General features: G+C 41.1%; 1 protein-coding gene across 13 annotated transcripts in view; it reads left to right on the forward strand.

Annotated features, from left to right (window-relative positions):
* Positions 1-2,142: 2,142 nt before the first annotated feature.
* NPAS3 (neuronal PAS domain protein 3) overlaps positions 2,143-26,513 on the forward strand; it is an 867,158-nt gene continuing 842,787 nt past the window's right edge. For 7 of the 13 annotated variants that reach the window (XM_034937407.2, XM_034937408.2, XM_055097464.1 and 4 more), the window contains exon 1: positions 2,143-2,300. In XM_034937407.2, the coding sequence (XP_034793298.2) occupies positions 2,143-2,300 (158 nt within the window). Of the gene's footprint in view, positions 2,301-6,159; positions 6,645-26,513 lie in introns of those variants that run through there. The other 6 variants (XM_034937412.3, XM_034937413.3, XM_057299681.1 and 3 more) reach the window with 1 other exon arrangement.

A 26,513-nucleotide genomic window follows, 5' to 3' on the forward strand; every position in this document is an offset into this window, starting at 1 on the left:
GGAAGGAGGGAGTCAGGACCTCGGTTAGGTCTTCAACAAACTCGTGGGATCCCTCACACAAGGCACAGATGCTCATTACGATTCTTTTTACGTGCAACACGTGGGGGACGAAGCAGTTTCATATCTCCTGGTATTATCTGCCGTCCAAAGCATTTTCTTTGAAAGGAAAATGGAAACGCAGCTGCGCCGTGGGCCCGGCCAGCGAGAGCTGGGGCTCCCTCCCTCTGTTTCCCAGCGGCTGCCGGGTGCAGGAGGCGCCTCCGGAAACTGACTTGGGTTAGGGGAGTTCAGAGGTTGCCCCAGCAGGCGCGGGACGCCGCCAGGGCGAAGGCTCGCCTTTGTGCGGGTTGGCTGTTTCCCGAGAGCCATCAGGGTGGGAGGGGACGCCCGGGTCTGCGGCAAGGGCAGGCGTCTGGCCCCTACACCGTGTGCGGGGACGCTAGGCTGGGCGGCCTGTGTCACTCTTGGCCTTGGCAACTTCTGGCCAATCCGCCCTGCCCCTCTGGGTCCCGGCGGGCCGGCTGCGCCCTAGGCTCAAAGGGTTAAGCAGGTGCCTCTCCGGGCGAGGCGCTATTGGCCGAGGGCAGGGGCGGCGCGGCCGCGGTCACCTCGCTTCGCCGATCCCAACTTGGGTTCCTGCGGAAGGCAAGGCGGCCACTCGTCCCCTGGCTGCGGCTGCGGGGCCCAGGCCTTGGCGCGCAGGGAGTGGGAAGGAGAAACGGACGAGAAGGGGCAAGCACCAGCCGCACCAGCAAAGGGGGCGAAGGTGGCGCGCGCAAGATGAGGGGAGCTGAAGCCCTGCATCCCGAAGGAGGCTGCGCCCACCGCCCGCAACTCCACTCCAGGCTCGCCAGCCGGAAGAAAGAGGAGGAAGTGGGACAACGGGGGTCCTGGGCAGGGGGTAGGGGAAACGATCAACTCCCACTGCCCCCACCCACTAGCCGAGTTGGAATGCAAGTCGTCACTTAAAAAGGCTCACCCAAACCGCAGGCATCCCTCCTCACCCCTTAAAGAAACATTGATGTAATAGTGTGGAGAAGTAACTGAGAGACGCGAGGAAATAAATGCACGTGTTTTCTCTTTTTGTTTCCCTGGTGGTTGGAATTTGCAGAGTTCGTCTCAGTGGTGGCTGCTAATTTATTCGTTTCATCGGTCGAAAGGGGCGTATAGAGGTGGGTCATCGGGGCACAACCGGATCCCTCTAGCCGGACCTCACCTCACAAGTTTGTCCTGGACCAACCCGCCCGCCCACCAGCAGCGGGAAGGGCCCATTCTTATAAGGAGAACAAACTCTCCATTGCACAAAAGCGGCTTCTTTTTTTCTCTCCGTCTTTGCACACCATCCCTCCTCGATAAGTATCAAGTTCTCGAGGAGCCTAACTTGCGCTTGGCAGCCCTCGCGCTGCCTGATGTGCATAAGACGGGCAGAGAGGGGTTCCGGCCAGGAAGGGAGGCTCTACGCCCCCATTCCTGCACACGCGGGCTGGCTTCCAGGTTGCTGGAAGCCGCGGGAGGCGCGAGCTTGCCTGGATGGTGGTTATTTCTCTAGAGAAAGGAGGAGAGAGAGAGCGCGCCTGAGTCTTGCACTTTGGGTCGGAAGTGCGCGGCGTGTGTGTGTGTGTGTGTGTGTGTGTGTGTGTGTGTAGAGGGGGGCGGGAAAGAAACGCACCCTCCGCTGCCGGTCATTCCCTTGCACCGGCCAAGTCCTCGCCAAGCCTCCCGGTGCATCCTTCCTCCGCCACCCCCTCCCCTTCTTCCCTCAGCTGGGCTCGCGCGGCGCAGCCGGAGCAGCCAGTGAGAGCAACATCCTGGAAAGAGGGGGGAGCACCGCCGCCCCCCAAAAGGGAAAAAAGGCCCCACCCTGACACGTTTTGCTGTTTGCAAGTCCCTCGCACGCCCCCCGCACCTCCTCCTCGCGCTTGCGGCCCCCCCCACCCCAGCCCGCTGCGCGCACATCAAAGCGCCTCTCCGCCGCGCACAGTGGCCGCGGCTCACTAATGGGATTGCAGGCTGGTGCCTGGCTCCGCTGCTGCCGCCGCCGCTGCTCGCGCTGCTGCTGCTGCCGCCGCCGCCCGAGCCCGAGCCCGAGCCCCCGCCAGCCCGAGCCCAGAGCCGCCGCGCCCGGGGGCCGAAGCCGCGGCGATGATCCGAATCTTTCCGGATTTCAGCGTGCAGGTGACGGCCGCGGCGGCCGGCGGGGCGGCCGCGGGGGTGCCGGCCGGCGCGGGCATGGGGAGGGCCGGCGCCGCGGCCAACGGCACCCCGCAGAACGTCCAGGGCATCACCTCCTACCAGCAGCGGTGAGTAGTCCCGCCTGGGCTGGGATAGTGCCCCCGCCCCGGGGTGCTGGGGTGGGACTCACTTTGCCTCCTGTTTTGTGTCTTACAACACACATGCACATTGCCAGGGCTCACTTTGCCTGCCCCTCGTTCTACAGATGAGGAAGAAAAACACACTTCACTTTGGTGGATTGAAAAGCACTCCAGTGCGCTGGCGAAGTGAAATCATCCTTTGCCCTTTGCCTGGCCCCAAATCCAGAGCTTCAGCCCCGAGTAGCGGAGGAGTTGCAGCGAAGTCTGAGACGCCGCACAAGGTGCTTTTGCAAAGTTTAGGATCCTCATGCCTTTCCAGTGGAATTTTCTCAATGCCTCAGCCGGATGCGGACCCGCGCATACGGACAGCTAGGGGGGCAATTGATCACTGGAGGCTGATTGATCATTTGTTTCCAAACAGAATAGGAACGATTTTCATGTGTAGCTGTAAACTTGCAATTCTACATAATAGTGTTATCATGTCACCTGTTACTACAGGGAAATACAGCATGAAATCCGAGTCTCTTCGGCGCTGTTAAGTATTCATCTTAAACGCATTATAATGCAAATGCATAAGATTCAGGGATACAAGTTAGGAAGCAAATTTTACAAAGTCAGGCTAGGTGGTGAGAAGGAAGTTTTAAAGTATTATTTGTAGTTCTCTTAAACGTATTTATAGATTTTTCTTAAAAATTACGTATTTGACATTGAAATAGTAATTTGATTCAATAAGGAAAGAAAGGGAAAGCAATTTACCACTACCAACAGCTTTAGAACCCTGAAGTTTTTCCTGAAGGACAACTTTTGATGTTCCAAGATTTTACTGAAAATGTAATCCACGAAAATGCGCTGAGAAAAACTAACAATGTACTATGAAAGGTAAACTCCCCATTTGTGGGGCTTGGTTTTATAAAAGATGGAAGAAAAAAGAACACATCAAAGTGTGAAATTAAATATTTGTGTTTCCCAGATTGCACATGATTAAACATCTGAGAGATTTGCCAATGGCATTTAACTTAAAATATACACAATGCATAATTCAAATAACAGTTCCTATTTTTACCTTGTATTTCAAACTTCATTGATTTGAGAACCTTTGATTTGAACCAACAGTATTTAAACTGAAAAGGTTAAGATAATCTATCACTGCCATATTTTGTGCCTTCCAAGCAATGGCCCAGTGACCAGAGCAGATTTTGCATAACACACTGAGTGTTTTCCAAGTTGATGTCCAGTATTCCAAATATTCTGTAGAAGACTTCATTATATGCTCTGTGTACTGTCTGAAGTTTTTTTTTTAAAAAGAGTTTGGAAAATAACTCAAAAAGGGGCTATTCCTTGTCAAAGGGATTTTTCATTTAAATTATTTTAGTCTTGTTTTACTTCAGTGATTACAGGAATCTTTAATACAAAAGATCTGGGACTCTTTCAAACATGAAAGACTAGAAAAGAATTAGATTTTTCCTTTTCATGGTTCAGGTATGTTTTTTTGGTCACTTATACAACATTTAAATGACAATAGTATCTGGCGGTCACTTTAACTAGGAAGTGCAGGCAATGGTCACAATAGTATGGTCTGTGAAGTAGGGAGTCAAGGGTCAGAAATGTCAGATGGCCTTTGGAAGATTTCAGGGACCTCCGGGAACTTGAGCTAACTTATACCATATAAATTGGGCATAAAAGGGTGGGGGATTAGGAATTTTCTGCCATCAGGTTTGCTCTGAGTGTTGTTATCCTTTACCATAAAGATCACCTCAGAGAGAATTTTCCCTCAAGGCAGGAGCACCAGGGGCAGTCCCCTACAGTCTGCCACCTCAGCACTGAGAGCTGCACTGGTGCTTTCCACTTTCAACTTTGAATTTGGGCACCTTATGAAGTCTCTGAATCCCACTGCAGTTCTAAAGACTAAGGCTTTTTTTTTTTTTTTTTTTTTTCTAGCATCTCTAAACTTTAGCCTTTCGGGTGTATTATTCCCTCCTTCGATTTTTATGTTATATTGGCAGAAGAGAAGATGATAGCTGTGAAAAATGTAGCCTTCTTTGATTTTGTTACTAAGACATGATGACACCTGTTACTGTCTTTTAGTCAAAATAGGGGGAGGGGGGCAGAGAGTGAGCCGTGTAGGTCAAGGTCATTGGCAGGTGTTGGAGGTAGGGTCTGAGTCAGGAGTCCCCTGTCCTCTGGCACCTCAACAGGATTGTGGAGTTCTGAAGGACAGACTTAGTTTCCGCTTGGATTTGTTTCCATCTGGATTTGTTTGTTAAGTGAATGGTGACATATCATTTTACCAAAAAATTATTTTTAAGTACTTTTGAGGAGTCCGCCGCGGGAGTGACAGGAGTGGGGGGTTTTTCAAGCAAAGAGTGGCCTCTTGGGAGACTACAAGCTTCTCTCATTTGTCATCTTCGGGCAGAAACCCCCTAGACTGGGTGTCCTGGAGCCAAAACTTTGAACTGGCAACTTTTTCCCTTCTCTGCCAGCCCATGTATATCTTGTCCATAACACTCTCCACTCCAGTTCATTTCTCATTCTCTCCTACCTGTAGAGTGTACTCCAAAGAGAACTTAAACACCATCATGCAGATTAAACACCTCTACCACGAAAAACATTTATGTGTTCCGTTGGAAGTTTCCAACTCCCAGCCCTACTTTACTGGAGTCGTAGAGACCGAATGGAGGACCCCTTTTCAGGTCTTTATTTTTTTCTTAAGCTTAAAGTCAAATGCAGAACCTCACACAGGACTGATGTTTTCCATCAGGCGCTTTCATTCATTCAAAGTGGAAATGCTTTGGGAGTCCTTTCTACTTGCCTGGTTGACACGTGACTGACCCAAGTCTCTGCGTAAAAAGCTGTCCACACGCTTCTGATTGGTTTAGTGGAGAAAACGCTCTGACCAGGGTCTACCCAGGTAACAGGATTCTAGCCCGGGCCCTGCACTGAGTAGCCAGCCTTTCTCTAGGCCTTGCTGAACTGTCAAACCGGGGTGCGGCTGGGCTAGATCCCAGAGGGTGGCAGTCCGGTCCCAAGTCCCGGGACCCGAGTCGGGAGGGGCTTCTGTGTGTGAGTTTAAACGCGCGGGGATTCACCTGTGAACCCTGGGGTCTGCACTCCTGTACGTCCGTGACTGGTGCAGATGCTCCGGCTTTGGGAACGCTGCTGAGAGCGCCAGAGCCACAAGGTTCTTGTGCTGCTGCTGCACCGCCCACGGGGCTCTTGGGCCCATCTGCTTGGGCCAGCGCACCCCCCATCCGTATTGATTTCCGCTGCCCCCAAGGAGCTCCCGGGACTGTGTCCTGCCCCAGCTCGCTCCTGTGGCCTCCCAGTTCCTTTTTCTGTTTCTTTCTTTCCTCCTGGCTGCAATACTCCAGAGAAGGGAAGTGTTTGAAACTGCAACTGAGTGGCGTTGTTGCGCCGGCAGCCGAGCCTCCCAGTCCCCCAACGAGAAAGAGAGAGAGAGAGAGATTGAGAGAGAGAGAGAGAGAGAGAGAGAGAGAGAAGGGGGGGGAGGTGTGTGCCTGCGTACGAGAGAGCGCTCTGGAGCAAAGCAGCTGGAAAATGCCCAGAAATACTTTCACAGCGGTCAAGCTGGAACCCCCCGCGTGTCCTCCCCCTCCCCGCTCCTCCCGGCCTAGACCCCGCGCCCCCCGCAGGGAGGGTGTGCGCCCCACCTGCCACCGGGCGGCTCCGGGTGGTAGAAAGGGGTGACGGGGGACGGGGGCGGGGGCGGGTGGCGGCGCGGGGGTGAGAACCCGGAGGCGGCGGGGCCCTGGGCCGGGCTGCCCGCGGGACCGCGCGGCCGCCTCCCCCCGCCGCCGCCGCCGCCTCCCCCTCCTCCTCCTCCGCCGCCGCCGGTCGCCTGTCTCCGCGCCGGGCATGCCTCGGGAGCCGGGGCGGCCCGGGCCGCGGGCGCTCTGCGGCGCATGGACGGCGGCGGCGCCGGGCGAGCAGCGGGAGGAGAAGGCGCAGGCGGCGGCGGAAGCGGCGACCCACGGCTGGGAGCACCGGCGGCGCGAGGGGACGGCCGGCCGCCGGCGAGGCTCCGGCCCCACTACTTTTCCGTAGCCTCCCCACCTCAGCAGCACGGCCGCCGCCGCCGCCGCCGCCGCCACGGCCACGGCCACGGCCACGGCCCCGGCCGCCGCCCGCCGGGCAGCCCAGAGCGCCGCGCACGGCCGCACTCTCCCGCCACCCCACGCACACGCACACCCCCGCCCGCCCACGCCCCCCACCCGGGAGGGGGGAGAGAGGCAAAAAGTAAGAGAGGAAAAAAAATAGCAGGAAGATGGCGCCCACCAAGCCCAGCTTTCAGCAGGATCCTTCCAGGCGAGAACGGTAACACTTTTCTGTTTATTGAACCTGCCGCCGGGCCGCTGCTCCCGCCGCCGCCGCCGCCGCCGCCTCCGCCGCCGAGGGCCCCTCTCCGCCGCCCGCCCGCCTCCTGGGCCGCGAGCCCGCGGGGACCTCGTCTGGGCGCAGCGCTCGCCCGGGGCCCCGCGCATTGTCCCCGCGGCGGCTGCGGCAGCGAGAGGCTCTGGCGGCGGCCGGGCTCTCTGAGCAGTCGCACCTCCGCGGCTTGGCGAATAGAGTGACTCGCTGACAAAAAAAAAAAAAAAAAAAAAAAAAAAAAAAAAAAAAAAAAAAGAAGAAAGAAACAGAAAAGAGAAAAAGAAAAAGAAACAAACAGAGATGCGAAGGCGCTGCCGTGTGACGGGAGCAGCAGCGAGGGTGGGGGGCCGGGGATCCCCGGGGCCGCCGCAGGTCCCCTAGCAGCTGCTCTCGAGGAAGGGAATGAGGCTGGGGAGGGGGAGGGAAGGCGGCGAGCAGGGGGAGGAGGCGAGGAGCGGGAGGAGGAGGCCGGGGGCGGGGAGCGCGGAGCTCGCGCCAGGCCCGGAATGTGTCGCGGAGGGGCCGGCTCCGTCTCCGTCTCCGCGCGAGCAGCTAGGCCGGGCCGAGCCCAGAGGAGCGCGGCCGCCGCCTCCCTGCCTCCCGGGCTGCGCCCTCCGCTCGGCAACTTGTGGGTCTCCCGCTCTGCCCTCCGCTCTCATCTTCCCCTCGTCTCCATACCCCTCCCAAAGGAAAAAGAAAAATAAAGAAGAAAACCCTCAAATCCAAATAAGCAAACAAACAGCGAGATCCAAAATGTGTCAGCAGTTGGAGCATCTATGCCCCGTTAGTTACTGTTTGGGGATCTGTGTTTTAAAAAGTTCCTGGTGAGAATTGCATATCCAAGCAAGGGGCTCAGTCGAGCATGTCTATTTGAAGTTAGTTAAACTAGTACAGCCACAGGGAAAGGGAGTTTGTGTTCAAAATACCCGTAACTGTCCTACGTGAGTAGCATTGATAGATTTTCAGAGTAACTCAGCACCCCCTCCCCATCACCACCAACGTGGTTTTCCCTCCTGCTGTCCACCCAGCCTACTTTCTTTGGAATCCTATTTACTATTAATTGGCAACGTTAATGACATTAATTGCATATAGCATATTGGTTTGAGCAAAGTGGATATCTCTTTCTGTCTCCGAAGAGAAAAGGCGCAGTAGGAAGTATGAAACGTCACCCATTGATTCATGAGGAAAACAAATACAGTAAGATATATGCACCCCCACCCGCAGCAGGCGCGTTGATTTTCCTCACAGGCTTAAGTGAACTTGAAAAGAAGACAAAGGATGTGCTTAGTTGCAAGATTTAATTATTATAACATAGTTTTATTTTTGATGCAACATAATATTTAACCTATAGCTTACATCAGAAGACGATAAGGGGATATTCAGACATCCATTCATTTAAAAGGCTTCTATTGTACTGTTGCTTATTTCTTTCATACGATAGGGAAGGCACAATTGTCAGGATTAAGGAAATACTTTTGTTAAGTAGATACATAATTGACTAATTCTGAACTCTAGATGATTCTGTAAACATCATATATCAGAGAGTAAATCATACATAATCCAGTTTTTAAAGATGTTAAATGTGTATAGCATTAACTATTGCTCCCAAACCGTCGAAAATCTGACAACTCATACAGCTAAAATGAGTATTTACTTCTTAAGAAGTATCAGTGTTTCATGAAGAATTCACACTTTACTCTTGTAGTAGAAAAAATAATTTCTCAGAGCATTGTGCAAGGATTTTAAAAATTATTTTTTATCTAACATGAAGATGAATACTTTTTGAAATCAGAGGTTTATAATTGGTTTTCTTCCCCCTCCCCTCCCCTCCCCTTCCCTCCTCCCTCCCTCCCCTCCCCTCCTCCCTCCTTCCCCTCCCCTCCTCCCTCCCTCCCTCCCTCCTTCCCTCCTTCCTTCCTTCCTTCCTTCCTTCCTTCTTCCCAGTTCTGTTGTTAATAAATATGTTTACTGGGATGGCCCCAGTAATCTCTCTAGCAAAGGCCTATTCGTGTGCCATTTTAGGAATTTCTCTGAGATAAGAATCTCGGAGATAGAATTAATTTCTAGGGGAAACTTCATAGCCTGTGCATGAGTGCGTTCTTTATCACCTGTCTCCATTTGGCATTCGAAGAAGGTAAATCAAAGTGTGCGATTTGTTATTCTGCTCCACTTGAGAGCTGAACTAAATAACACTTGGTCTGAAATTCTGATTGAAGTTGTAGGAGGATATACTGTATTTAATTTAATGCCCTTTAATAGCATCTTCTTGTTCAGCTTGGATGCTGTCATTTTAAAGGTTGGATCTGAGAAGGTTTAACCTGTATGGAGAAGGAGGAGTAATAACAGCGGGGTGGGGGGCAGGAGCACTGTGGAAGATAGGAAGGAAGGAGTTATAAACTAAGCCTTTCAAAAGGCAACAACCGCAAACTTGGTGCCTTATCCAAACAGTTGTTTTATGCCCCAAGGGTTCACTTTGTTGTCAGGGTTTTAAATGCTCTTAACACTTTAAGTGTAAACATTACACAAGTAAGTTGATTTGGCTTTGTAATGAGAAATGGGAAATCAGATGATTTGTTTAGGAGGGGGCTGTTTTTCATACTTGCTTCAAGTAAGTGAGTAATTCCACCTTTATTTGCACATTGTGCCTAGAACTTGTTGGTTAACAAGTATTTCCTTGTAGCAGTTGAACACAAGTATGTTTATAAATGATGACTTTCTGTGGATATGTTTTAAATGGTATCCTCCTATTTATTTAAAAAAAAGTTTTCAAAATCATTGATTTCACAGAGGCATTTATGGACAGTTTATTCTTTACTGCTTTTCAAATATATTAGTAATCTGAAACTTACAGAGAAAAATATATCTTTTGAATTGTCTCATTTATTTATGAAATGTCTAACCTGTGTATAGTAATACAGTACCAAAGTCATTTCCTTATAGTAATGTTTATAATGTACATTTCAGAAAAATAAGCTCGTTCTTGATAATGTCTTTGGTTACTATTTAGTGCTCCTTACATTTCTCTGAATTATATATACAGAAAGTGTCTCTTTAGAGCCTGAAAGAACAAGTTGAAAACCTTGTGTACATAAACTTGTTTGATTTTCTTTAAACACCAATAGACTGCAAATTATATAGCACTACCACAAAGTTTTTCTACTATGTGGATGTATAACCAAAAAAATTAGACAGAGAGAAGTGTCAAGCATGTGATATGCCCATGCTGATTTGCAAAGCATATCCCAGTAGCACAAGGCTTTTGGTTTAAAAAGTAAAGGTGGTGGAGACCGGTTTTTGGAGGTATTTCTATCTACAGTATAAGCTTAAATAGGGGTGATAAATGATTATATGCATTGTCTAACACTTGCTTATATATATAAATAGCTCCACAAGATTGCTTAAATGATAATCGAAAATATGAAATAGGATGGCCTTCATATCACAAGGCCAAGGGTCTACAAATGGAAAAACTGAAATAATGAAATATTTCCAAGGCAACAGACTGTCAACAAGAACTGTAATGCATGGGCATATCATGATCCACCAGAGAGGATATTAGATCGTATAGCTCCAGAGCCAGGAGTTATAATGACCTTTATTATGTAAGACCCTCCCACATTACAACATCTTTTCAGATTTCCAGTTTCTGATTTGTGAATTGAAAGACATATAACTACTCCACATGTGCAATATGCCAATCACTAGATTTGATTCCTTACAGTGAGCAAATGAGCAAACTTGAATTCAACATTATTCGATACTTTTTTTTTTAAAGTTACATGAGGTGTTTTCACCTAGTAGTGTTATTAGTAAGGTTTTGGTTTCTGTGTCTTTATATAGTCTTAAAAATATGGCTAAAAGTGATGTGTAATTAATATCTCAGCAATCAATTGGTAAGACTTATACTGTACTTCAAATATAATCCAGAAATTGGAGCAGTTTGATAATTTTAGTCATATGAATTTTGATCTTCCCCTGTAATTCTTCTACCCAATGGCTGCCCCTATACTATAATATAGCTATTTTATGAGAAGGCCAGAATACTTATGAACCACCTTACTCCTCTTCCCTGCCCCAGATCCTGGTCTGGGATTCAGTGCTATGTTACAATTGTGTCTGTTTGAAGTAGGACCTGCTGCTAGGATGCCCTGCTCTGTGGTGAGGTTTTCTATGGCTTCTGTAAAGCAACACGTTTGGGGAAGCATTATTTATTTTCTTAAGCAGTAGGTCTTCATATTTGGGGATTTCTTTTTTGTTTCTTTATTTCTTTTCTTTTTCTTTTTTTTTTAGACAGAGTCTTGCTCTGTTGCCCAGGCATGCTGGAGTGCAGTGGCACAATCTCAGCTCACTGCAACCTCTGCCTTCAAGTGATTCTCCTGTCTCAGCCTTCCAAATAGCTGGGATTACAGGCACATGCCAATACGCCCAGCTAATTTTTGTATTTTTAGTAGAGATAGGGGTTTCACCATGTTGGCCAGGCTGGTCTCAAACTCCTGACCTCAGGTGATCTGCCTGCCTCAGCCTCCCAAAGTGCTGGGATTACAGGCGTGAGCCACTGTGCCTGGCCTTTATTTGGGGATATTTATGGAGAATATATTACAAAAGTTTCAAAATCCTTTTAATGCTTTCCTCTACTAACTTCCTTAAGTGCTTTACTATTAATAATGACCCTAATGTAACCTTAATCTGTTTTTGTTTTTCTACAATTCTAATAAACCTATGTCTTATGCAAAATGTCACTAAATTTAAAGAAAATTAACACTCATGAAAGCAGAGGTAGCTCCTGCCACCTCCATGCTATGTTTACACAGTCACTTTTTCTGCTTATAACATTTAATCATTCTAATTGATTTTTTAAAGTTCTGCATTGTATTTGGGCTACAGTCTAACTTCAGGTGTTTTATAGACATGTCTTTAATTGCTTAGGATGAATAAGGCTGCAACTTAGTAAATAAGTTAGTATGTTAAATTTTAGTTGATTAAATATTATTCTTTAAATTTTAAATGCTATCAAAATTGCACATAATGGAATATGTGAAACTTTAAATATATAAATCTATGATTAGTAAGAACTAGAATTTATCAGAAAATCTAATTGTTTGCATTCGGTGATGTTAGTATTTTCCCAGTAAATAGTGGCCTTTTTTCCCCCCTCATTGGTCAGTGTAATAAACCAACTGTAACTGAATGGTATTTTTACTGCGCTGAGCCTCATTAGTGTGAATAGGATGTTTGCACTATTAAGTTTGATAGAATAGTTAGAAGAATGTGTAGTAATATTAGTAATACTACAATGCATAAACAGGACATGGCTTAGTAAGAATAAAGTAACTGCTACTGTATCTGAAATGACTAGGGCAGTGACAACATTAAACAATAGTTGAAGTTTTCTGTATACATTTGTAAAACATCACGTCTTGGTGAATTAATTGAAATACTGTGGTCTTGTATGTGAAATCAGGGGAAGCAAGATGAAGATCTTATGTTACTATGTCCCACAGTTCTCCTGGCCCTAGACTGTAATGATTGACTGGTTCTTTCATTCAGCTTCATTTATTGAACCTCTACCATGGACCATGGTTATGCGTGCCAGGTACAGTACTAAATATATACCTTGTAAGAGCAGTTGCTTTGGTTATAGGCTTGCCCTTCTATTGGTTATACAAAATATTATAGAGAGCCAGAAGATACCCTTTTCTAAAAGAGTAAGAAGTAATGAATTCATAGAAATATAAGGCTTTCTTTTTTCACTTCTGTTAGCTTAGTGTTCTGTGAGGATAGTTATTCAACTTGTAAAATATTGTAATTAGTGACTATAAAGTGATTAGAGGCTCCTGGAGGACAGAGAGAGAAAAGATACTATATAAATTGAAGTGAAATTGTAGTAAATTTTATAAAAGTTATTTTGATGGGATTTAAAAATAAAAATAGGTTATATACGATGATGATTATATAATAATATAAACATTGGACACTGTCATGTTTCAGACACTATATTACATGCTTCACAATAATTTTCTCTTTAGTTTCCCCACTGACCTATGAGGGAAGTGCTAATATCCCCATTTATGCATGAGAAAATAGAGGTTTAGCATTCCCAAGGAAGGTGATAGAGACTGAATTCAGGTTTGTCTCTCAGGTGAACTTAGGCAGTACAGTCTTTGTAGAAATGTACCTTAACACCAGTGTGGAAGGGCCTGCGTTTTCAGACTTTCCAAACTCAGAGATTTCCGAGCCAATATCAGAGAGTTCCAATGGCAGAAAGACCAGTTCACTATGGGTAGTGAACGATAGCCCTCTGTTTTGGTCCTTCATCAGATGTTTGGAGAAATACAGTGTTTATGAAATTAGAGAAAGAATCAATATTGAAAGCATCGTTACCTCACCCTTTACTATCCCAGTAGTTTTGTGGGCAAGCTCCATAACTATACATACTTCAGGGCAGATTTGTAGCTGAGTGGTGTCAGAAGAATCAGTTTGCCACGTACATCTGCCTCTTTGGTCACAGCATATGAAGTTCTCAAGGCCCTCTTCTGCTCATATAATTCATGGCTCAGAGTGTGCCACAAGTTTCTCTAAAGATTATAGTTGAAGCATTTTTATTTTGTGATAGTTTTGCCACTGGTTGTGTAAAAACTGTCTCATAAGGCTTTCTGAATAACTCATTTTAGTACCTAACTGTATTTCTGGACATTGTCTTTTGAAATTTGTAAGGATTTGTACAAGTTGGCCTCCTGCCAAATTATCTGGCATTATAATAATGGCAGCAAGCATTTATATAGCATCGTGTGCTAATAAACAGGTACTCTTCTGAGAGCTTTACATGCATTCACTCATTTAATTAAAAACATGACCTGTTAAAATGGGCCACAATAAATACATAAATGGTAAGTTATTTACTCCCCCATCCCCCCAACACACACACACACACACACACACACACACACACAGAGTCATCTTCAAGAAGGGAAAGTTAGCCTTTGGTAACTTTTTTTCCTCTATGCCAGGAACCCTAGGGTTGGTCTGATACATAACAGTTCTTTAACAAAAGCTGTACTTTAGGAAACTTTGTAGCGTGTGATGTGGGTGTTCATTGCAGAATATATGCAAGATCTCAGTAGCAGACAAACATGCCACATTTATCTTTACGTTTTTGGATGTAATATTGTCAACTAAATAGCTTCTTTAAAAATAATAGGTATAATAGAAATTTCGGGCTTAAAAGGACTAGATAAGAAGTGCTTGAGTATTTGTGATTGCAAGATAATTCGCTTGTGTATTGGATTCATTTTTTACATTCAGCAAATATCTTGTTTATGAAAGGATAAGTTGCCTTTTAAGTTGCAAAGGACTTAAAATTTAAAGGGATATTTTGCTGAAATATTGAAGATAAAAAACAAAAGTCAATAGGAAGTATAAGTGAAAAATAGACTACAAAATTTTTAACCGCCATCAGATCATCTTAAAAGAGATTACATCTGATTACAGTATTATATTATCATCAGTATGCTAATGCAGAATTAAAGGGCTGTGAGTTGGGTACCTAGTGTAAAACATTAAACTTACAAATCTTAATTGCATATTTTGGAAAGTAGTGTCCCACAGCATTTTAAGACCACTTTATAAACTTATAGGTCATTTCAATAATATTTCATTATATCTGATGAACTAGGGCATTTTCATTTGTAAGATTTATAAAAATAATTTTCTTATAAAGAAAAATTTAATATTGGATTAAGGGTCATCTGTATGTGAATATAGCTATAATTAACACTCTCTTCCCCAAATCTCTGAATTTTCCTTTCTGCTAAAGTAACACTGCGGAAAAGGGTGCTAGCTCTAAACTTCATTCAGAAGCACTTTAGCTCAGAAAGATGGCAGTATTTCAATGGTGGCAAGTGGAATGATTGAAATTGTTTGCAGAACTTCTCTCTCTGGTCCTAGAAAATGGAGACATGAATGAATATGGATATTTTATTAACTAGTATGTATTGTGCTGATGGAAGGGGCATTTTCCCTTTACAAATATAATTTATTCATCAGAATCCACTTCTAAAAACATACATATTCTATTCAGGCATATGAATTTTTTTAATTATACAAGATTTTTGTATATAGTGTACACAGCATATATATGTCACATGGTAATATATATATACACTGTTTACAACATAAATTATATATAAAATATATATGAGATATACCATGTTTGTGTATGTCTATCTAAAATGGAAAAATGTTACAAAGATATCTTGAACATTATAAATGTCTTACTTTAGATTGAGTTAAATTTAAATGTATGCAGTGGATTGGTGACTTTTTGTTTTCCTAATGCTGTAAGGCAAAGTAGGCTCATCATTTTTTTTTGCACATTTTTATTGTTCTGTGTAAATGTAATTTGTTAATCCTGTGAAATTTGTCATAGATAAATTTGCTTGGATTATCTTGTCACCACCGTATCTGCATTCTTTTGTTCATTGCTTATTCATAATTTAACAGTCTGGCAGTGAGCCTTTTTGGGATGCTCACAAAAGATATATGACCTCTACCAGCTGCTACTATAACCTGCAGAATGCACAGCAAGACATTAGAAACGTGAGGATTCCTCTACTGATTAAAGTGCTCTTCATTTAAACAGTCTGTTCATAAGAATCTCAGGAATCTCTTGCTACCAGCAGTTTTTAGTTTTTTCTTCCTAACAAAATTAGTTTTAACAATTGAATCTTCATTTGCTATGAATTTTTCAGATTATCCAAAGGAAGTTAATTTCTTGAATGCTGTTTCTTCTTTATACATAAATACTTAAAAAATTTATATTTTGGGGATGTCAAAGTTGTCCAAAAATGGGTTTATTGGGCAGTGAAGAATGTAGAGTAGATATATTGCATCCTAATCTTAGAAGAAATGGTTGGTTTAATCCTGTTTGAATCTAAGAACTTTACAGTTTATATTCAAAACACTCCATATTATGTAGTATGTAGCAGACATTAAAAATAAAATGTTACTTGAAGTATAACCCCATCTTTAGGTTTTCATTATTCTGAATTAGTTTAGCATATGAATTTATTCTTTTCTCTCTCTTTGCTTCTCTCTTTCTGTCTCTGGAAATCAGCAGATCAGTTTATGAGCAATGGTTAGTTTTTGCCTCTCTCCTGTGCAGGCATATGATTACGGTTCAAAATAATTCATCGCTAATCCATGCAGTATTGGTTCATCTCCATCACTCTGTTCTGTGATTAGAGCCTCAGGCCTGCTGCCTTGCTTTCTGCCCTGATTTTCTTTAACTGCAACCCTTGTTTTAATATAGTTCTGTAGTCACCACTCTCCTACCAGCCCCTCTCCATTCCTCATATATATCGATTGCAGTAGATTAATATTTATTTGAAGCCATTTTTCCAGACTTTGTGAAAAATGTATTCATTTCTTACTGTGACTCTTCATCTAAAGGGAGCGGGGAGAGGGAAAATGTAGGGCTCAGGTATGCAACTCTTAGACAATAAAACTATTGTGTTTCCCGTTTTAATTCTTCGCTATGGTCAGTGTATTTTACTTTTTACAGAAATCAGGAACTTTAGTTTCTTTGAAAAAATTTTATACAGGGTAAGGCACAATGTTAACAGTTTAACTCTGTGTGTTTGTAACAGTTCTAGAATGGCTTTCTGTATTTTGTAAGTACATGCTACAGCCAATGCAATCACCATAATATACATTGATCAGCTTGCATTGAATATTTCCAGACAGGGACACTAAGCTATCATTTTCCTTAGCATCAAAATTTGCCAATTTTGCCAGAAGGTCATCTAACAGATTTTCAAAAGACTTTGTTTCAGATCTCGGTAGTCCTGTGTTCCTTTTAATAATTACTTTAGTCTCATTGTAGCTGTGTGTTTGAAAGTGTAGGTCAATGAGGATGATTGCATTCAGAATTTCATGATCTGTGTAGTGGAACAAATTGAAAGCAAAGCCTGTATCAATCACTGTGAAGGGAGGGTTAATTGTTACCGCTTCTCAAGCCTCTGGACAGATAAACCAGTAATGAAATACTTATTGCTCTGATATGTGAATGCTAAAGGATGAAACAATGGAAACAGAAGCCGTCTTCAGAGATAACCAAATAAGCAAAGAGAAAAGAATGAACTAGATGAAAGTATGGAACTGTGTACTGCATTAACTCTCTTAAAGTAATATTATTTTTAGTCTCCTACCCATCTTTTACCGGCAGGTTAGGGCAGTATCATATATCAGGTTGATAAAGCCAAATAAGAATATAAATGGAAACCATTTTTTTTCTGTTAAAAAGAAAAAAGGAAAAAGTCCAGCCCTATGCTTTATATGAACTCTGTATATTTTATAAAAATAATTATTTCATATTACTAATTATATCACTGTTTAAGGTATTCTTTTTAAAAAAATTAGTTATGCTACATGTATTAAATTTTTATATGCATAGATGTCTTACATTCTAGAATGTTTTAAAGGATTGTTGTCTTTGAAGAGATTTTGGAATTTTTGGTTTATTATACACCGAAGTATAGAGGAAATAGTGTAATACATAAAGAAATAGTAAAATAAGAATTAGTGTGGCAAAGAAATCATGAGATTAAATACATTTAACTATTTCTTCCATATGAACTTAACATTTAAACATCCATTAGTTACTTATATGTTGAAATATATGCAAAAATATTTAGCCAAATTGAAGTCTTAGGTCCATGACAATCATCTCAACACAGTGGGTAGTTCTGAAAATTAATGAGAATGATAATACTGTAAAGACTGTTCCAGAGTTTGCCCAAATTCATTATCTAAGACTCTTGTTAAGAACATCTCAAAGAATTTTAACCAGGAAAATATATTAATGGTTCAAAAGCATTTTCAAAGCCCTGAATTACAAAAGTATAATGGAATTATATATGCAAGAGTTATAGTTAGCAGCACAGATAACAGAAGCATTATAAAGGCATATTTTTCCATAACCTATACTGCTCTTGCATGTGGTTTCATCCATAGGGTTTAATTTCATACGTGCATATATTATTGCTGTTAGGATGAGAAAGATCAGGATCATTTAAAAAATAAAACATAGGGAAGCTTATAACTATAAAAAGTTAGGTATATCTACATTTCAGCATCCATTTCAGATGTGATACAACTACTAGCAAGGTACAACAATCTTAGCAAAAAGAAATAATCTTCCCACATCTTTGTATTTACCTCAGAATGTTAAGAATTTCCTGAGGCCTTAATCTGTGCCGTATTGATGTGGCTGCATAGCAACTGAAACAAATGATTGGGACATAGCCCTTTTTACGATAGTGACACCATCCTCTAGCTAATGTGGTTTTGTGTATTTTAAAAGATAGCTGTAATAGTATTGCCATAACATTGCTGAATCAGGATTTTTAAACTGCCAATGAAATACACTAGGACAGAAGTTAGTAGAGAGCTCTCAAAGTCAAGATGCACCAAAAGGTGTCAATCTTTGTGTACAACAATGGGCAGGCAAAAAGCAAGAGTTCCATTACTCAGTAATAAATGTGTACTTAAGACAGAAGCCCATGGATATCGAGATTGTCAGGGCAATACATTATGAATTACCACTGGTTACTTGCTGCTTGGGAACTAGTGCAGCAGCATGGAATGGCATAAATCCTGGTCACCAGTGTCAGTCTTCCATTATCTTTGTAGGAAGTTGTATTCTACCTAGGTTCTTTAACCTTTCAGAGCCTCAGTTTCTTTATTTGCATATTGAGTTGCTAATACCTACTTCCAGCTGCAAAAATCTATGATTATGTGATTTGAATTATGTGGATATATAATATAAAATAATGAGATGAGGTATTATAAATGGCATATTGTTTTTCCAATGGCATTAACATTTACAAATATTCCATATTTATAAAATGATTAAATAAATTTTTTATGTCAAATATGGTGCTTGTTATATAGATTTCAGTCCATAAAATATAGGTTGTTAAATATTTTTCTTCATGAAAACATCTTTGAAAGGAAACATCTTATTTCAAGAGTGTCCAGAGGACTTTGCAATGGAAGCAATAGGATGCCTTAAGTTAAATTTTAAAGTGACATATGATGCTAAGACTCAATGTAACACTAAAGAAAAATACTAAAATGTTTGGAGATAAGTACATTTGTTTCTTAAATTCAATTGAGACAGCAGAAGAACTCTGGAAATATTGGAAAACTAGATGATATACCATGAAGAAGGAAGTTAACAATGTAATATTTGATGGACAGGCAACTGCTTAAGGGAATAACTAATCTCTGAAGATTTTGTGTGTTCCTAAAACATTTATAGAGGAATAAATTTCTGTAGTGAGATAGTTACCCAAACTACAACAGTTATTTATTTCTTTTTAACCTTGTTTTTAAAAAGCACTTTCTCCTAATTCTTCTCCTTTACTTGTAAAGGTGAACTGATTTGGGGTTTGTAGTGCAGACAGATTTGAAGATTTACAAGTGGATAAGATTTCTTACATCTGGTAAATTAATGACTTTTAAAATAGAGGTATCACTTATTTATGGTTTCTTGAAAATTCCCAATTAATGATACTTAATAGGTATTGCATGTATATTTTTGTAAGATGATTAACTTTTTTGCTTAATTTCTATGTGTGTGTGTAGATTATACATATATTCTATGTATCATATGTAGATTAAGAGTATTTCATCCCTATAACTATGTAGTTATAGCTCTTGTCAGTAATAATTGAATATACCGCTGATAAAATATTGTTCCCCAAAGAAATACTCAGTTCTACAAAAGGTAATTTTCTATTTTTCCATTATGAAGACACTTAGGAAAATGTTTTAAAATGTTATAATGTGTACTAGACTTCCGTAACTCCTTTTTCCCCCTCATCACTCATCAAAACTCTGTTTTCCTGAAGCTAATTTTGGCTAGGTACTAGAAGATGATCTGATTAGAATAATTCAGAGTTAGGGGTGAACTTTATTTGAATTTTTAAAATGAGCCTATCAAAACAAACATGTTTTCAATTAATAGAACATGAAAAACCTTTAGTGTGCCCTTGCTTGTCTCCCATACCATGCATATAGATACATTAGTCAACACTTTGAAGTACCTCCCCTGGAAACAATGTCTCATAGTGACATTGTTTTAGAAAAAAAATTTTTAATTTTATCACAATATTGAGTATAAAAATGGGTAAATGTCATGAATTGGGTTAAATACCTGTGTTGTACATATTTTCATTGCTAACCATATTTTTCTATCTAGTTAAAAGTCACTAACTGTGGTAAAAATCTACCACCAATGAAGAAATTTAGAATTGAGTGATACGTAGTGTCAACCAAAATTGGAAATACCTGTGGCTCATGCTTGTAATCCCAGCACTGTAATCACAGCCTAGGCAGGAGAATGACTTGAGCCCAGGATTTTGAGACCAGCCTGGGCAACATGGTGAGACCACGTTTCTACAAAAAAAAAAACATTAGCCAGGCTTAATGGTGCACACCTGTAATCCCAGCTACTTGGGAGGCTGAGGGAGGAGGATTGCTTGAGTCCAGGAGTTTGAGGCTGAAGTGAGCTATGTTCATACCATTGCACTCCAGCCTGGGCAACAGAGTGAGACCCTGTCTCAAAACAAAACATCAAACAAAAAGCAAACAACAACAACAAAAAATCCCAAACAACAACCAAAAAAAAAAAAAAAACAGAGTTGGAAATATCTACTCAGTGTTGAAATAGAATTTAAACTTGGGATTTATAGATGGCTATAGTATTTTTTTGTAGAAAGGCCTCCACAGCAAGTATTTAGACTTGGGTTGAACCAAACCACGTTAGACTTCACAAGATCTGGACCCTTTCCCCCTCCTGCAACTGTTTTCATTTACTAAGTGTTGTTTCAAGGATAAACACCAAGCTGTATTCTGCTGCTATTCACTTGTAAGCAGCATCTATTTCATACGAGGTCACAAAGACTTTCAGTAGGCCCTGACTGAGTGAGGCGTCTTCTGTCCTGTGGTCCATCAGTGTTGTAGCAGTCAGTGAATGGGCTTCAGGAAATCCAATAATCTACTGAAACAGCATCTTCATACCATTTTATCAGTTATTCAAGGGGGTCTGTTTTCCCTAAAGATCTATGTCAAGAATTGTGAAGGATCTTAGATTTTACTCTGCTTGCAAGCCATGGCCTGCCACACTTTAATGAATGCCGGGTCAGAGATGAAGGACAGTTTATTACTCACAGCATTAACAGTAGTCAGAATATTAGTGTGTAAGGTAATTATCTGAGCCCCAGTTCCCACAGGGTGATAAAAAGAGGGTCAAAGGATACCTGCACACACAGTAGTGTGGTAGGTTGTGTTACAAGAGGACCCTTGAGTTTAGGGAACTTGAATCTTTTAAAACAGGCAGTAAACATGTCTTCCTTTTACTCTGGAGGAAGACACTGTGTCTTCCAAGACTGTTCTCTGTACAGCCTTAATTAGGCCTTAACGAAGGACAGTTAATAGTACTTTGTCTGCAAGATGTGCAGAAATGTGAGAGACATAGAGACTTGTCTCTCAACAATCTGAACCACTAAAATGGAGATTATTATAGAGGGATGAGAGGACCTAGTGGTGGCAGAGTCCTGTAATTGAGAGCTGCCTTGAGCTTAATGCAACACAAAGTCAACAATTTGGAGAGAAAATGATGAAGGTTCCAAATATGTAATCTTCCCCAAATTTCTTAAGCATTAATCATGTGATGGAGTACACCAGATTTGTTTCGGTTTAGCTGATTCAGTAGTGGATGGGTCCTAATGATGTTAATGTATTCCAGTTCTCACGTCTTCTATTTTATCACTGTTGGTGTTTGTCCTCTTTTGTAAGCATGCTTGCTTCCTGGTTTGTTCTATTTACCCATAAACTTTAACTTGTTTAAAGTTCACTTTTTCATCTTTACATTAGATCGCTTAAATTTCTCCATAACCCAATAAGATAGGTTCTGTAATATTTCTCCTTTATAGTTGAGGTCATAGCTAGTAAAGTTTTGCAATTGGATTTAAGCCTCAGTCTGGATTGACGGGATGACATTCTTTTACCATGTTAGCTACCTTCTGACTCTTGTAAGGTTGTTTTCTAGTTCATTCTTTCTTCTGGGGCCCCTCCATTTCCCCACATAACTGTTCTGCATCATACTGTTTTTCTCTTCCCCATAGCCTTCTCCTAATCCCAGTATGAGTCTAGCTGACCCTATAGCTCTCCTCTTCTATCTTGCCTTTTAATACCTCCCATAGACATTGTCAGTATTAAGCATTTTTGCACTCTCAAATTGTACTAAATCATCACCTTATGTATCTTCTGATTCCATAGTAACTGTCCTGTAAAGCTAATGATTGCAATTATAACATAAATAGGTTGACCAAAAGTTTGATCATGCCTAGCATAATGGTGAGGTGTTACATTAAAAGATGGTTATGAGGAGATTACAATCTTGCTTAGCAAGTTGTAATCTGTAGTTGTATTTCCTGCATAATTTATACCATCTTTTCGATTGTGAATAGACATGCATTTTGTAAATTATGGTAGCATGGGCATTCTTATGATCATAATATATTCCTACCTTTTGCATGGAGTCACACTTTTGTATGTACGATAATTTGTTATTGTAGCTCACTTAAAAGGCTTGGTCAAAAGAACCTGTGGCTTCTGGTCAACTCAGATTCAATTTTAAAATTAAGCATTCACCTGCAATCAATGTCCAATGATTTGGCATTTTGCTTTTTCCCTTTCTTGTCTTCTAGCTCAAGGTCTATCTCAATAGGATATAACAATATATATTAATATAATTTAATGCAAATTAATTATCAAAGTGTACTCTAATAAGTAGTGAGATCACACAGACCAAAATATACTTTGTTGGATACATTGCAGTCTTTCTCTGCAATGGGACTACTTATGTAACTTACATAAACGTCAGTCCAATATGTTTGGAGATCATGCTAAGACATCAAGCTGTAAGATGCTCATGAAGAGGTGACAAGATAACATGGAAATTATCTGTCTTTTGAGAAGCTGATCATAGTTCACTATCAGAATCTATTGCGAAAACTCAAGATATCCATAACCAATATTGAGGACCATTAACCAGAATGATGGATGATGAAGAAATAAAATATAGTCTTCTTCTGTACCTGTCTTTTTACATAAATTGTGACCTTTCTAGAAGGGAACAAATTGGTCTCCATTTTGCACCCCCAGTGCTGAAACACCTTCCTGGAACAGAGTTAGAAAATGAAGGAATAAATGAATTCCAGTTCTAATTCTGCCTATTGATATTTACATTTCATCCCAGGAATTTCCCATTTCTGTCAAAAATCTACAACCACGCATAACATACCCCATGATCTCAGATGTAAAAAAGAAATTAATAGAGAAATATAAGCATTTTTCAATATGTATTTTTAACTAATGCTTAGTAATTCCTAGTGTATTTTGGGTTTCAAAGTTGAATTGTTTATATCCTATGTTGTGGGGTCCCTGAAGATTATACCCCTGTAACTCTACAGATAATAGTTTTAGATTCAAGATGTGTCACAGCTCTCTATTAAGCAAGGAGTAAAGAAAATCAGTTACAACCAAATATACCATTGATGGTTTTTTTTTAACTTTCAAATGATACCACCAAATAGATGAATTCTGGAACAATGAATGATTTCAAATTAGAATCATATTAAAACCATTTTATAGTCAATTATAATTCCATAAAATTTGAATTGCATTAATTCTGTATTTCACAAAATTGTACCAATAATAATTTAAGTTGATTAGGCCAAAATTGAAAAATTCAATCATGTAAAATAGAACAGGTTACAAAGAGGGCTGACAGTTTTTCTAGGGATTTCTCCTCTGTTGGCACAATTCAGTTATCACATGGCCTTGTGTATATAGTACCTATAACACAAATCTTTGCACTGAAAATATCATGCAAGGTTACATGAAATAACCACAATTAATTTAGCTCCTCACCGTGATTGATTGATAGTGGTGAACATTGTTATTTCATACAAACCAGTAGTGAGCTAAACCTTGATAAACTTGCTTGAACTTAACACATTAAAAGAAATGAAATCATTAACAGCTCCAGGGAAAGAGTGGATCAGTAGTTCAAATATACTTATTCCTTTCTGTCTTTACTCTGGACATAGCTTACTTTCTCCAAAGTTTATAATCTGTTGACACTGAATTTTGTCTTTAATGCATATTAGCCTTATTCAGACATATTGACATATGTCTTGAATACATGTTGGAATAAAATTTAAATACCAGTTTATTAATGCACAGGTAAGGAAACACATCCACTTTTCCAAAACCCAAATTACTTTTGATATGTTTATGTATATACCTAAGTATGTCTGAAAACACATCTAAAATATGCCCCCTCTACATACCGTGAAACTTTAGACAGAGATCTGCTCTATAACACAGTTAGAAATTCTATTCCATGTTAATATTGAAAACTCAATCTATTGGCCAAAACCTTTCTATTTTTCCAGTGAGAGCACTGAGTTCCACAAACCAATATAACCATGAATGGCTATTTGGTGTGGCGCCTTAGCATGATGATGATTTTAGTTAATTTGTCCAAATTAATTCTGGCTTCCCAGGTCCAGATGAAACTGGTCTTCTATGTTCAGTGTCTGCGTGGGAAGATTGATCTTTTTTCTGAAAAACATATGCCATCTCTATACTATGCTCTTCTTCCCAGAAAAAGCTATGTAAATATATATGTTTTACAGTTTTAAAAATAAGATTTTAATAATTACTGGTTATTTCACTGTTATTATATATTAAACATAGTGATAAGCTCTTTATTAACTTTCTAAACATTTGAATTTGTTAATTTGTAACTTATCTTTGATATCTTTTAAGTGTGGGTTATTATAAGTATTCATTTTCATTTTTTTTTTTTTTTGGAAATGGAGTCTTGCTCTGTGGCGCAGGCTGGAGTGCAGTGGTGCGATCTCGGCTTACTGCAAGCTCCGCCTCCTGGGTTCATGCCATTCTCCTGCCTCAGCCTCCCGAGTAGCTGGGTCTACAGGTGCCCACCACCACGCCCGGCTAATTTTTTTGTATTTTTAGTAGAGACGGGGTTTCACTGTGTTAGCCATGATGGTCTCGATTTCCTGACCTGGTGATCTGCCTGCCTCGGCCTCCCAAAGTGCTGGGATTACAGGCTTGAGCCACCGCACCCGGCCTAAGTATTCATTTTCTATTCCAGCATTCTATTTTGCATTTGCCTATTCTCTTAACAATTTTGAAAGCTAAAAATTTTCAGTTTTGTTTAACAGAGTTACTCCCTTATCCTTTGGACTGACTTCTGTCTCTTAGTGTGGGGACTGTGCACTTCTTAATCCTGAATTTGGTGGTAAAATCACAGTAAGCATTATGGGCTTACAGAAGTTCTCATTATCTCTGAGATTTTTAGGATGGGACATTTTGTAGCATAAGTGTAGAAAAACTAGCTTTGGAATTATTGCAGTTACATTCACTGTCCACCACTCCAACTCAGTACAGAAAAGCTCCAGTTTAGCTTTTACATTATAACCACTCTTTGCTGTACTCCTTTAACTCAGACTCACCCAGCGTTTCCTTAAATATACTTCATCAGTTCCCCTCAAAGTTGGGCCTTTCCATTTTTAATTGCCACCTAAAGATTTATTTCTCTTTTTAAAAAAGCCTGTGACCCCTATGGTCCACCTTGGTTTTTTCATCTTATATATTATTTAAAATGAAAGTTCTCTTCCCCCAAATAACTGAATGCTTCCAGAAGGGTTAATAACCCCCACCCACCAACCCCATGAACCTACCATTATCTTCAGTCTTTCCTTAACCAACTACATTCAGCTTCCTTGTATACCTCCAAACCTGAGGTCATCTACTGCCAATAGACACTTTGAGTCGTTATCTTCCATAATCTCTTGGCAGCATTTGACACTACTGATCACTCCTTTCTTTTTGAGATACTCTGATCCCTGGACTTCCATGATGCCATGCTTTTCTGGTATTCCTCCCAGTTATCAGTTTGGTTTCCAGAGTTCTGTCTGGGTTTTCTACTCATCTCATTCTGCACTCCCTCCAGGACCCTGGCATTCATTCTCATGGCTTCATAAAAAAGACTGAAGATGCTGACAACACCAGTTTCTCATTTGCCATCAAGATCTCTCTCCTTGTCTCTAAACCCGTATACACAGCTGTGTATTGTCCATGACCATTCATACTTCCCATGGATACCTCAAACTCAATGGGACCCAAAACTGAATTATACAATATTTAGCACATAGTACATGCTCAGTATATTATACATGAAATGAGTGAGTGGGTAAATAAATACATGGGCAGGAAACACACTAAACTTTAGAAAATGAAGTAGCCCCAGAACAGGCTCATAACAAAATGGTGATGGTGGTAGTATTATCTTGCTCTGCCAAACTATAACATGTAAGTCAGGAGTGTCCAATCTTTTGGCTTCCCTGGGCCACATTGAAAGAAGAATTGTCTTGGGCCACACATAAAATACACTAATAATAACGATAGCTGATGAGCTAATAAACATGGCAAAAAAAATCTCATAAAGCTTTAAGAAAGTTTAAGAATTTGTGTTGGGCCCTGGGTTGGACAAGCTTGATGTAAGTCTTGTTTGCTTTGACCAGTGAAATTTGTCCTTTTTCTCTCTTTGACCTCCTGGTTTTTAGATGCACTATTTGCTTATTTTGACTGATTTTTGAACTTCTTTATTTCTGCCTCAGTGTTCTTGCTCTGAAACCTTTGCTTTGCTTCTTTTGC

This window comes from Pan paniscus, chromosome 15, assembly GCF_029289425.2.
Source record: "Pan paniscus chromosome 15, NHGRI_mPanPan1-v2.0_pri, whole genome shotgun sequence".
NCBI classification, from domain to species: domain Eukaryota; kingdom Metazoa; phylum Chordata; class Mammalia; order Primates; family Hominidae; genus Pan; species Pan paniscus.